Below are 14103 nucleotides of genomic sequence, written 5' to 3'. Positions count from 1 at the left end.
TGGCCAAAAAAACAGCATTGCAGCTCTGTTGCTCATACTTTGTGATTTTAGTACACGACTGACCACTATCTTGCAGTTAAAATATCAATCCTAAAGCGGAGTCCTGCTGAAAAAATGTAAAGTCAGCAACTACAAAAAGGGTGTAGCTGCCGACTTTTAATAATCAGACACTCACCTGTCCCACGGTTCAGCGATGTGGGCGTACGCTTCTCTCCACTACTGCTTACTGTGGGTGCCCAGCTGTGGCTTTACAGCCGGACATGCATTGTGCATGCGTGAGCCGTGCTGTGAATGGGCGGGCAATCTTCTGGGCACAGTGACGTATCCCAGAAGATTGCATGGAGGGAGAGCCGCAGAGCCCTGGATGCCCCCCCCCCAACAAAAATGTCAGGGGTCACCGTCACTTAAAGTGGAAGTTCCATTTTTGGGTTTTGAAGCATATGTCTGAAACTCCAGTTGATTTTTTTTTTTAAACCGTATTATTGAGTAACATTTAACAGAGTATTCCACAGAATACAAGGCATTCTCTGAGTGGACAAAAGGAGAGGATGGGAGGATAAACAGGATATTGCCCGATTATTCACAGAATGATGTGCATTTTTAAAAGAGTACAAGGCTTTTTTTGAGTGGATGAGAGGAGAGAAAGGGGAGCATGAGCAACATAATTCTTTAGCGTACACTAGCTGGAACTGTCAGTAGCAGCACCGGAAGAAGAGCAATGTTTGCAATATCTAGCATCAATGAAACCGCAGCAGCCATACTGACCTAGCATACTCTTTATTAGACTAGCTTATTTCAATGGTAAGGTTTTGAAAAGTGACGTTAGACTTTAACTATACAACCCAAAATAAGGCCGGGTATAATTTACAGCCTCTCAAGGGGTGTGCCACGCATGTATGGCACTATTATATACCGTAGGTGGTATACTTGTTCCAGGTCAGTAAATGGAAACACTGAAGCCAAAGCATCAGCATGGCAGCCAAGCAACTTTTTCAGAAAAAGACAACAGCCTAAAGCCCTGTACGCACGATTGGTTTGTCCGATGAAAACAGACTGATGGACTGTTTTTATCGGACAAACCGATCGTGTGTGGGCCCCATCGGTTTGTTTTCCATCTGAAAAAAAATAGAACATGTTTTAATTTTTTCCTATGGATAAAAAAACGATTAAAAAAAACGATCGTCTGTGTGGAAGTCCATCGGTCAAAAATCCAGGAAGTCCCACTCAAAAGTATTTCCAGGAAAGTCATAATCCCAAGGTTCTCTTTAAATGAGGGAAAACAAGGAAGGGAACAGAAATGTTTCTAATGCCGCATACACACGATCGGAAATTCCCACAAGAAAAGTCTGATGCAATTACTTTTGAGTGGGACTTCCTGTCCCACTTCCTCCCACGGGCCACCTAGGCGACTCCTCCTAGGTGGCACCTCTCTCTCGACAATCTTCTGGGACACATGACAGGTCCCAGAAGATCGCCTGTCCACTGGGATCGCGCAGCGTCACTCGCGCATGTGCAGTGCGTGCCCATCCGTGAAGCCGAATGCTGTCACAGTCGGGTGCCCACAGTGGCTATGACAGCGCCGGCGGAGAGGAGTGACACTCTATGCGCCCGCATCGCTGGACCGTGGGGCAGGTAAGTGTCCTTTTATTAAAAGTCCGCAGCTAAACTTTTTGTAGCTGCTGATTTTTAATAATCAAAAAATGTCTGGAACTCCCCTTTAAGAATAGTTAACTCCCTCCCAGAGCCCTGGCCCTGCCACATTATCCAATCAAACGAATGTGGTATGCAGAATCAGTATGTGTAATGAAATCTCATTGTGATGTGCAGCACACCATATTTTTTTTATCATCTTACCTGAAATGTAACTAGGAGAAAAAAAAAGGCTACGATCAGACACGTGATCCAAAACTTTGTGCCCCAGATTCTAATCATTTTTTTACTTTGATCGCCATCAGCGAACACTCTTCAAAGAAATGCTTCAACGAAACGTGCCAATACGCGGTTATTGAAACCATATGTCTCATCTTTTGCAGCTTAAAAAATCTATAAAAAAAAAAGAACAAAAACATTGTAAGGGATGTGCTAATCTTAGCAAACAGCTTTACTTCCCAGTTTAAACTGAAATGCATATTTTATGTAGTGAGAAACTAAGCTAGATAGAACTTAAAGCGGAATTTCAGAATTTTTTTCAACTCTCCATCTATTAAATCGTCTGCCCTTGTAGTTTTAACTTTGGATAGTAAAACATTTTTCTGCCAATAAATACCTTATACAGCCCACTTCCTGTTTATTGTCTGGTAAAAAGCCTTATGACATGCACAGCTCACTCTCTCTCACTCTCGTGAGAGTTTGCCAGGGAAGGGGGTGAGTCATAAGAGGACCAATTAGAGCTGCAGAGCTGGAGGTGTGCCTCTGTGTGTCTCAGGAAATCCAGGAAGTGAACAGGCAACAGCTTCAGCTGCCCACAGGTAAAATGGATGCAGCCAGACTCAGTGGAGGGAAATTACTGCAGCATATTTGGCAAGTAAAGAATTGCAGTATATATAGAATAATATGCAAAGTGGTTGGAGAGAAGCTTCAGATTAGCAAAGATGTTTTTATTACAAATTACGTGAGCAGACTAATTGCTCTTTAAAGTGGTAGCAAACACTGCTGGGATACTTGTATCTACAGGTTAGCTTATAATAAAGCTTACCTGTAAGTACAAGTAATATCTCCTAAACATGTACCGTTTATAAGATATTCAGTGTTGCTCCAGCTGGTGACATCACCGGCGCATTCCCTGTGCCATGGCCATGTCTCCTGTGCACATACGTGGGAGTGACGTCATTGCGTCTCAGCCATTTAAGTGGCTGCAGCCAGTAAAACCAAAAGGAAGACCAGTGAAACGTTTAACTTGCAGGGAGATGTTTTCTCTTTTTTTTTTTGTTATGTATTTAAGCTTGCTACCACTTTAACTTGTACATTTCTAGTATTTTAAGACACAGGTAGAGGTTAGAGGCAAATAAAAGCCTTCTTAGAAGCCGAAGATTGCGTACCTTGTTTTTTGGCTGAAAAAACCTTAGTAAGGCCGGGTACTCACGACCAAACATGTATGGTGAAAGCGGTCCGTCGGACCGTTTTCACCATACATGTCTGCCAGAGGGCTTCTGTACGATGGTTGTACACACCATCGTACAGAAGTCCGCGCGTAAACAATACGCGGGGCGTGTCCGCGGTGTCGCCGCGACAATGACGCAGCGACGTGGGCGGCCCGCCTTTAAAATGCTTCCACGCATGCGTCGAAGTCATTCGACGCATGCGAGGGACGGCGGGCGCCTGGACATGTACGGTAGGTCTGTACTGACGACCGTACATGTCCGAGCGGGCAGGATTCCAGCGGACTGTTTTAAAACAAGTCCAGGAATATTTGTCTGCTGGGAAAAGGCCCGGCGGGCAAATGTTTGCTGGAATTCGGCCCGCTCGCGCCCACACATGACCAAACATGTCTGCTGAAACTGGCCTGCGGGCCAGTTTCAGCAGACATGTTTGCTCGTGAGTATGGGGCCTTAGACTTACCGGTAACGGTATTTCTATGAGTCTTTCAGGACAGCACCTGGAGAGAGCGCAGCTCCACCCACTTCCCAGGAAACACTGCAGTCAATGCTATAACTTCCGCCCCCTTCCACCATGGCCTCAGTTGTTCACGAGTACCTCCGGCCACGCTGAAATTAGATAAGCAGAACATAGAAACTACACACATTAGCATATATATATATTATCTTTAATAATAAAAGGGCGGGTTATCGGTGCTGTCCTGAAAGACTCATAGAAATACCGTTACCGGTAAGTCTAACTAAGGTTTTCTCACCTCGTCTTTCAGGACAGCACCTGGAGATGATAACCGAGTACTTACTCTAGGGTGGGACCACCGCTTGCAGGACCTTCCTGCCAAAAGACTGCTCTGACACCGAGAGCAAATCCATCCGATAATGATGAGCAAAAGTGGAAAAGCTCGTCCACGTTGCCGCTTTACAGATGTGTTCTGGTGAAGCTCCAGCCCGTTCTGCCCAGGAAGTTGCCACCGCCCTAGTAGAATGGGCCATTACTCCCGGAGGGGGATCCAAACCTTTAGCTTTGTATGCCTCATGGATAGCCATGCGTAACCATCTAGCCAGAGTACTTTTGGAAGCCCCATGCCCCTTGCGGGATCCTGAAAACAGAACGAAAAGCGAATTCGCCTTTCTGAACTCGCTAGAGACCTCTAGATAGCGTCTAATGCATCTCCTGACATCTAAGGAATGGAATTCCCTCTCCTTCTGACAAGAAGGAGTTGGACAAAAGGTAGGTAACACTATTTCCTGCGTCCTATGAAATACTGACACTACCTTCGGAAGAAAACTCGGATCAGTTCTTAATACTACCCTATCAGGGAAGATTGACAAAAAAGGCTCCAAAACGGAAAGCGCCTGAAGCTCGCTAACCCTCCTCGCTGAGGTGACCGCTACCAAAAGCACCAATTTTAAAGTCAGAAACTTTATAGAGGCGTCTACCAGTGGTTCGAAGGGCTTTTTAGTCAAACCCCCCAGGACCACTGATAAATCCCACTTGGGGAAAAATTTAAATGGGGAAGGCCTAGCCCTGGCTAAGGCCTTAAAAAATCTGATGACGTAGGGCTCTAGAGATAAACGTCTCTCTAGAAACACTGACAAAGCCGCCACCTGCGCCTTCAAGTTGCTGGCTGCCAGACCCTTATCCATACCGTCTTGTAAAAACTCCAAGACGGAACAAGTATTCAAAGGAGAATAATTTTTACCTTCACACCAAGAATTGAAAACCTTCCAAGTCTTGAAATAGATGGCCCTTGTGACCTCTTTCCTGCTACTAAGTAGCGTATCTACCAAACGTTTGGACAAACCCTTCCTGCTAAGAATTAGCTCTTCAGTAACCAGGCCGTGAGTCTTAACCGACTCACGTCTGGATGAAGTAGAGGGCCCTGAAAAAGTAAATCTCTTCTGACTGGCAGAACCCAGGGATCTTCTACTGTCAGTTCCAACAGACTCGAAAACCAAGGCCTCTTGGGCCAGTACGGGGCTATCAGGATCAGAGTAGTCTTCTCCTCCTGAAGCTTCCGTAACACTAAGGGAATGATCTGAACTGGGGGGAAGGCATAGCACAGGCGGAAGGGCCAGCGTTGAACTAACGCATCTAGACCCTCTGCCTGGTCCATTCTGTTTAGAGAAAAATAAGCCGGAACCTTGGCATTGGACTGGGCCGCGAACAGGTCTATCTGAGGGGTTCCCCACCTGTTTATTAGCTCTTGGAAGACCTCCGGGCATAAACACCATTCCGATTCCAGAACCCTCGTCCGACTTAAAAAGTCTGCCAGCAGGTTTAGGCTGCCTTTTAGGTGTACTGCCGATAGGGAAGGCAAGTTCACCTCTGCCCAGGACAGAGTCTGTAAGGCCAGATTGAGGAGTACCTTGCTTCTCGTGCCCCCCTGTCTGGAAACATACGCCACCGCTGTGGCGTTGTCTGACAGAATCTGGACATGTTGGTCCAGAATCAGCTCCTGGAAGGCCCTTAGCCCTAACCAAATGGCCCTGAGTTCCCTCCAATTGGAGGACCTTCTGGACTCTTCCCTCGTCCAAGATCCCTGTGCCAGCTGCCCGTTCAGGTGAGCACCCCATCCCCACGAACTCGCGTCCGTAGTTAGGACCCTTGTAGTGGGGAAGGACCAAGACAGACCTAGGCGCAGATTTGCCTGGCCTCTCCACCACCAAAGTTTCCTCTTCACTGAAGACGGAACTCTGAATCTCTTCTCTAGGGATTCCCCATGGGTCCAATTCTGAAGGATCACCTGTTGTAGGTCCCTTGAATGGAGACGAGCCCACTGCACCGCCGGAATGGCGGCCGTGAGTAAGCCCATTGTGGACATGGCTGAGCGCACAGAAATCGGCACATTCGTCTGAATTGTCTTCACCGCAGCCTGAACTTTCTCTATCTTTTCTTCTGGTAGAAAGATCTTCCCCTGAACAGAGTCTATAGCGTATCCTAGAAAGACTATCCTCTGGGAGGGCACTAGATTTGATTTTTCTTGGTTCAGGATCCAACCGAGCCCTTCCAAATGAGCCTGGGTCCTCCTCAGGTCCAGGAGAAGCTGCTCCTCCGACTTGGCGAACACCAGGAGGTCGTCCAAGTATGGAATTATAGAAATCCCCCTGAGCCTTAGGGGTGCTAAGGCCTCTGCCACCACCTTTGAAAAGACTCTGGGAGAGGAGGAAAGGCCGAATGGGAGGGCTCTGAATTGAAAATGTCTCACTCCGCTCTCTGTTCTGATGGCTAGACGCAGATAGCGCTGGGAGGAAGTCCTGATCGGGACATGCAAATATGCATCCCTTAAATCTATTGATGCTAGAAAGCACCCCAAGGGAAGAAGCTTTCTCACCGAGTATATAGAATCCATGCGGAATCTCTTGTACCGGATAGCTAGATTCAGGACTTTTAGGTTTAAAATTAACCTGAATTTGCCCGACGGCTTCCTTACTAGAAAAATATGGGAATAACAGCCCTCCCCCTGTTCTCTCTGGGGTACTGGCGTAATCACCCTCTGTTGGAGAAAATCCTCCACTAATGCCAGCATAGCCCGAGACTTCTCTTGCTCCCTGGGCAATTGGGTCACATAAAACCGCGACGGTGGTTTTCCCGAGAACTCCAGTGCGTATCCCTCTGCAATCAGTTTGAGGACATACGGACTGGACGTCGCCTCTACCCACTGTGGAAGGAAGGCTTGGAGCCGACCTCCCACAGCTGGGAGACCGTCACTGGGGCTTAGCGGGCTGGCTGGGGGAGCGAAATAACACCCCAGGCTTCCCGCGGCCCCTCTGGGACCGCCAGGGTCTACCACCCTGGCCTCTTTGCGCCTCCTTAGGACCCTTGGTTTGGAAAAAAGGATGAAAATTTTTCTTGGGCCCCGAATCTACCTTTTTTAAAGGAAGAGCCTTCTTTCTATCCGCCGTCCTATCCAGGACGGTGTCTAGCCCTGTGCCAAACACCAAGTCTCCTTCAAACGGTAAACCACACAGTTTCAGCTTAGAGGCTGTGTCCCCCTGCCAGGTCTTAACCCATAAGGCCCTTCTGGTTGAATTTATCAACGCCGAGGATCTGGCGGAGAGCTTCACGGATTCAGCAGAAGCATCCGCTATATAGCCTACCGCTTTCATAAGGACTGGAAAGGACTCCAAAAGCTCTCTACGAGAGGTACCAGCCTCGATGTGACCCTTAAGCTGATCCAGCCAATGTTCAAGGTTTCTGGCCACCACAGTGGATGCCATAGCTGGCTTGAGATTAATCAAGGAGGTATCCCAGGCTTTTTTGAGCAGGCTATCTGCTCTCTTATCCAGGGGATCCTTAAGGGCACCTGTATCCTCAAAAGCTAGGTCCGTATTGCGAGAAACTTTTGAGAATGCTGCATCCAGCTTAGGCCTTTTATTCCAGGCCTGCGTTGGATCCTCATCGAAAGGAAATCTCCTTTTCAGAGATTTAGAAAAGAAGGGTGCCTTCTCCGGGTCCTTCCATTCTCTCTTAATTGTTTCGGACAATACTTTATGTACCGGGAAGGTACGATGTTTTACCTCATCCAAACCCTGGTACATCCTGTCATGCAAGGACAGCTGAGTCGCATCTTCCTTAATGTTTAGGGTAGAATGAATTGTCCTTAATAGGTCATCAACCTCCTCTAAGGACAGTTTATAGCGTGAGGAAGAAGTATCCCTTTCTTCTTCATCCTCCGCCTCTGATCCTGAAACAACATTTTCAGGTTCCTCCTCCTCGGACTCACTGTCTAACCTTCTAGATGTGGAGGGGGTACTGGCCCTGGCCTTAGATCCCTTAGTCGGACCCTTGTCCAGGATGGAGCGAAAAGACTGGAAAGTCTGGTGCAACTACTCCCTGAATGAAGAGAGCAACTCCCCCGTTCCCTTGACGGTGGGCTGCTCAGAGGCCGAACTAGTAGAGGCTTCCCCCCTGACAATCTCCGCAATACAAGTTTTGCATAAAGGTTTGGTCCAGTTCCCTTTAAGGGAAGCTTTACAAGTAGCACACCGCTTCTTGGAAGGAGGAGGTTCTACCACTTTAAGTTTTTCTTTAACTTTCTGAAACGACACAAAGGACAACAACGCTATGTTTAACCTTTGTGTGCCAGACCAGCAAATCACCAAGTGCACACAGCTAGTGAACAAATAAAAAACCAGAACCCATCACCGCTGTACCAGAAAACTACACACACCCACAGAAGTGACTAGGGTGAGTGAGGCAGGCTCCCCTCCCCCGAAGGGGCAGAAAAGAGGGACATAACAACACCCAGGTACATTGACCACCGCTGGGTCTCCTACCTGGGCCGGGCTGGTGCTTGTGGCTCCTGCTCCCGCCACCTCCGCTGCGTCTTCTGGCTCCATGGTCCCAGAACGCTGCGGGCGTGCGACAGCTTTTTAAATTTCCCGGGTTCCTCTCGCCGCTGCGAGACCCGGAAATAGCACCGCCGAGGCTCACTCCTCCTCCTGCGTTCCAGGCGGCCGGAACCGGAAGCCGCCACGCGCCGCCGGAAGTCCCGCCTCCACCCGGAAAGGACATCACTACGCCCTCCGCTCCGGAGCCTCGTATGCCGGAAGAACGGCACCTGACCGCCCCCCCCGCAAGCTACGATGCCCGGACTAAGGGAGCGGGACCTCCAGCAGCCTCTGTCCTCGCCGGACCGAAGAGGAGAAGTACCCGACCTTCACCCGCGCGTCAGGGGAGAAGTCGAGTCAGCCTCCTAGAGGATCACCTCCTAAAACCTAAAACACCGGTATGCTCAAACAAAAACCACCTTCCCCGCCTGGGGAGAGAACAGCACACCCCTGGTTCCCTGCAGCGCTTCCACCATGGCCGGAGGAAACACTACAACTGAGGCCATGGTGGAAGGGGGCGGAAGTTATAGCATTGACTGCAGTGTTTCCTGGGAAGTGGGTGGAGCTGCGCTCTCTCCAGGTGCTGTCCTAAAAGACGAGGTGAGAAAGTCCTACCGCGTGTATGCATACCAAGTTCACGGACAACGCCCTTCAGAAGCAAAATCCACAGAAAAGTCAGTTGTAAGTCTGATCGTGTGTATGAGGTTTAAAGGGTCACTAAAGGAATTTTTTTTTTAGCTAAATAGCTTCCTTTACCTTACTGCAGTCCTGGTTTCATGTCCCCATTGTTCGTTTTTGCTTTGATGTTGCTGTAATTCCTCTCTGTTCTGGACACTCCATGGTTGTCTGTTTCCTGATAACCACAGTACTGGGAGATTTCTCACTGTGGTCACTAATCAAAGAGGTGTGATTACTGTCTGTCTAAAACCCCTCAGCACCAATCCAGTTTCGTTTTACAAACCATCACTGCCCTCCATTGGCTCTCTGGCTCTGTACATCAGAGAACCAGGAAACAACAGCAAAAACGAAACTAAACTGCAGGCACATTATATGATTGTTTTTTATCTATTATTAATCATTTTTAAAAGGAATCAGTTAACTATTATGTCTCTATACCCTGTAAACAGTAATTTCAGCAGATTTTTTTTTTCCTTTAGTGACCCTTTAAGGATCGTTTATGCTTGGAGGGGAGGTAAAACCCTGACAATTGATCTGCATTTTTCTATTGATACGTTGTTCTATCACCCTTCAATCACTCCTCCTTCAACTTGGAAGGCAGAGGCCAGGGGGGGTACATATGCCGCAACAGGAATTGCCCGTAACAATGGGCGGGCACATTGGGGGGGCACTACCACCCACTGAAAGGAACCCATTCAAGTAAATAGTGCCACACTGCAAATATGCACCATGTGGTTGCAGTGCAGTAGTCCTGATAAAAAAAGAAGAAAAAAAGAAGAAGAGGTGAGGAGGCAATACAACACCTCCTCACTGCCTGATCAAATGCTCTCTAAAGAGCAATCTGCTTACTGCTCTAGCCCCATTGCACTCATGTCATCCTATCGTTTACTTCCTTATGACAGGACCACTAAGGCGAGGGGGGGGAAACAATCCTGTTTCTGTGGCTGCTGATAGCAAGAGACCAATGCAGTAGAAACAAATGAGTGCTTTTTGTGGATTTTTATTTGTCCCCATTAGTGATCCTGTTGCTGGCAAGTCACCACCGACACTACAGAGGGAAGAAAAAACTGTTTCTCCAACTGACTGAAAAGAAGAGAAACTAAGGCCCTGTACACACGACCGAACATGTCTGCTGAAACTGGTCCGCAGACCAGTTTCAGCGGACATGTTCGGTCGTCTGTAGGTCCGACCGGACAATTTTCCGGCGGATCGTACAGGTTTCCAGCGGACAAATGTTTCTTAGCATGCTAAGAAACATGTCCGCTGGAAGCCTGTCCGTCGGACATGTTCGGTCGTCTGTACAGACTCACCGGACATGTCCGCTCGGCCGAAAGCCCTCGCATGCGTTGAAGTGATTCGGTGCATGCGTGGAAGCATTGAACTTCCAGGGCCACGCACGTTGCTGCGTCATCGTCGCGGCGACGGCGCAGCCACGTCACCGTGTATCGTGTCTGCGCGGATTTCTGTTTGATGGTGTGTACAACCATCAGACAGAAATCTCCGAGCGGACATGTCCGATGAAAACGGTCCGGCGGACCGTTTTCATCTGACAGTCCGTCCGTGTGTACGAGGCCTGATTCACAAGTAAAGCCAGTAAAATAAGTAATGCCTCGCTGTCCAGGATAGCTACGGAGCACCGCCATAAAAACAGATGAATGTTTTGTCATACATTTTTATTTCCCCAAATTGACCCTGTCTGCCAGCGAATGGGCATCCGTTAAACGATCAATAATGTACCATAGGCCTTCAAGAGATTTCCCCTCACTTCCTGTCCTGTGACCACTAAGGAAGGGAGAGGAACTCTAGGCTACAGTATATATGTATATAGTGCAGTCAGTGTAGTATAAATATATAATACAGTTTAGAGTATATATTGTAGTCAGTGTAGTATGTATAATACAGTGCAGAGTATATAGTGCAGTCAGTGTAGTATATATAATATAGTTTTGAGTATATATTGTAGTCAGTGTAATTATATATATATATATATATATATATATATATATATATATATATATATATATATATATATATACACACACAGTATATATATATATATATACACACACACACACAGTATATATGTATATATATAATACAGTGTATAGAATATATAGTGCAACAGTGTATAGAGTATATAGTGCCATCAGTGTAGTATACAGTATATATATATATATATATACATTGCAGAGCATATAGTGCAGTCAGTGATGTATATTTAATACAGAGGGAAATATATAGTGCCGTCAGTGTAGTATATATAATACAGTGCAGAGTACAACAAGGAAACAAGGATGGGTGATAAAGCTTCAGGGGAGACACCTTTTTCCTATAATAACTCTTACAGGGGTAGATTTCCTCTCACTTCCTGTTGTCACCCTCGATTTGTAAGTAGGAGTCGTTTGTAACTAGGGGACCGCCTGTAATGAACGTGTAGCACTACCCCCGAAGGAGCTGCTGGTTGTTTTTGGGTGGCATGTTACCTCATGGCTACTCCGCCGTCTAAGGGTGTATGGTGCATATAGCAGTAAATTGAATGTTACACGACAGGTGTCTTTTCTGTGCTCTTTATTACCCAGCCGGGTAAAAACAGTAAACTTGTGGTGAAAGGTAGAGTTGAAAGGAGAAGGAGAACAGCAGATTCAGGCGTAGCAATAGGGAAACAGTCTTGCTCCCTCATGTAACACTTCCTGCGCCACTCCTGCCTGAGTGGACTTAGTGTACCTGGACAGGCCTCACTCACCGACCTGGCAGCCAGAGTATCACTCGAACTTAAAGGGAAAAGTCTCTGCCACAGACTCTCCTGAAATGAACTTGAACCTTTAAGGAAAAGTCTCTGCCACACTCTCCTGGGATGAACTTGGGGAAAAAACTCTGCCACAGGTAAGGATGAGCTCTGGCGTGTTCGCATAGTACACGTGCAGAGCCCGCCAGGAAGTGTGCATGGCGCTGTGCTAATCACAGGTAGGGAGACATTGTCCCGATGCTCAGCTGCAGAGATCTGGAAATGTCTCCTTGGCTGTGATTAGCACAGCGCCATGCACACTTCCTGGCGGGCTCTGCACGTGTACTATGTGAACACGCCAGAGCTCATCCTTAGCCACAGGCCCTCCTCGTGCTTGCGATTACAGAGATGATCCCCCTTGATAGAAGTGTGTCTGGATCTCCTTCAGACAGTTTCAGGTACCGACCGAGAGGTGACCAGCCTCTCAGTGTCCAGCTACCTTGATCCCCGGTGGTTCGTCGAGACCCTATTGGAGCACCAGCCTCTCATTGGCTCTCCTCAGATAGACTCCCCACTGAACAGCTATCCCGCTTGGGATCTTCTAGATTGGGAACCCAGTCGACTACTGGGCTCCCTGCCACAGCTTAAATGTTCCAGACCAACGTGGTACCAGAACCAGGAACACCATGTGGCGTGCACACCCCGGCCTGGAAGGCCATAACGCCGGGGCGCCACGATGCAGCCACCCTAAAGGTGGGTGCCGCACTCCGAAGAAGAACCCAGACCAATGGCTTCTGTCCCATAAATACCCTCCCCCAGCATGCACAACAAGGTAACTCCCTCCTCACTGGCTGCTAGGGAAGAGCACCCAAACCTCGACTCCACTGTTGCCACCCATCGTCCTGGGGTGGGAACAGCACCCCAGAAGCAACAGAATGAGCCCACAGCACAGCCAAGCTGAGACAGAGACCCAGTTTTGAACACATTAACTGGATCAGAGTCAGTTAACACTCTGATCCACCTCTAAATTGAACTAGCACCGGTACTTTGAAGTAACCAGGCGCTACAAACAATCAGATAAATCTGCCCACTGCAGCAGGTTAGCAATCCATCAAATGAACATCATGGCTTTGGACGTCAGGACAGGAAGGCTCTGATTTTATATGCCCCCTTCTTTCACTGCCTAAAAAGAGTAGACATGGATTTCTGTAGCGTGCAAGACTGTAAACACAGCATGCAAGACAGAAAGCAGCCTGTCAAATTGAACAACCTATAAGCTTTTATTATACATAATAACAATGATTATATTTCTTAGGCTGCATTCACACCTAGGCGTATTTACGCCCGACGCTCGTGCCGCTGGAGGGACGAATTTACATTGATGTCTATGAGATGGTTCACATCTCACGCCAAAAGCCGTACGCCTGCCGCCTGAAAACAAGTCCCGGACCCTTTTTTTCAGGTGGCTTTCGGCGTTCGGCATAGACATCAATGTAAATGTTTTGTAAAAAAAAAAAAGTTTACAAATCGCGGCAAAATACGCCGTGTTATAGTGTGAATGCAGCCTTGGAAAACAATGCTAAAGTGTCATTGATTTTACACCAAGGTATACATTAGGGACTCACATAATCCTATAAAACATCCTATGAAAACATAAAGGAAAATGTGAAAGCATAGAGGAGCAATCAGTTACTAGCTAATAGGAAACACAAAGAAGAGAAAATGACACAGTGATGGAGTGACAATCTCAGACATGATGCCTCCCTTACCAACCAGGCTTTCCCGCAGTGTTTACATTCCCTATGGTTCAGCACACTAGTCAGCTTGTTAGAAACTGGGACTGGATTATTGTCTGTCCTGGGTGAGGGACTAATAAAGGCTGCTGCTAGCACAGCTCCAGTCATTCACAATGGATCCAGCTCATGTCTTGCCTCATGAAAGCAGCTGGAGGTGGGGAGGCAGACACACAAGAAATCCTGGCCTAGATTCCCTGCAGCTGCCTCTCTAAGCTCAGGAATTCAATGAGTGGAGTTTATCCAGCAGGGTTTCTATTCATAAGGATGTCAACGCCATATTTTTCACAATGCCTCAGCAAATATGCGTTCTGTCTTTAAGGAACAGTACAAAGATTCTTTAGTTTTCCCTTGTTTTAACCCCTGAATGCCTGAAGGTAAAACAAATGGCCAAATGCAGTTTTGCAACGTTGTCGTGTATTAGTAAAACTATAATTACTTGTCCATATAAATTATAATATCTTCTTTTTTTTTTCAGGAT

General features: G+C 47.4%; 1 protein-coding gene across 1 annotated transcript in view; it reads right to left on the bottom strand.

Annotated features, from left to right (window-relative positions):
- The window catches only part of FUT10 (fucosyltransferase 10), a 28524-nt gene extending 14744 nt beyond the window's left edge, over positions 1-13780 (bottom strand). Inside the window, 2 exon segments of the mRNA XM_040325324.1 lie at positions 1855-2043; positions 13599-13780. Of these exon segments, the coding sequence (XP_040181258.1) occupies positions 1855-1932 (78 nt within the window). The 5' untranslated portion in view covers positions 1933-2043; positions 13599-13780.
- Between the last annotated feature and the right edge of the window lie 323 nt (positions 13781-14103).

Source organism: Rana temporaria, chromosome 1 (genome assembly GCF_905171775.1).
Source record: "Rana temporaria chromosome 1, aRanTem1.1, whole genome shotgun sequence".
NCBI classification, from domain to species: Eukaryota; Metazoa; Chordata; class Amphibia; order Anura; family Ranidae; genus Rana; species Rana temporaria.
Note: the sequence above shows the minus strand (reverse complement) of the source record. Positions and strands in the feature narration are given on the sequence as shown.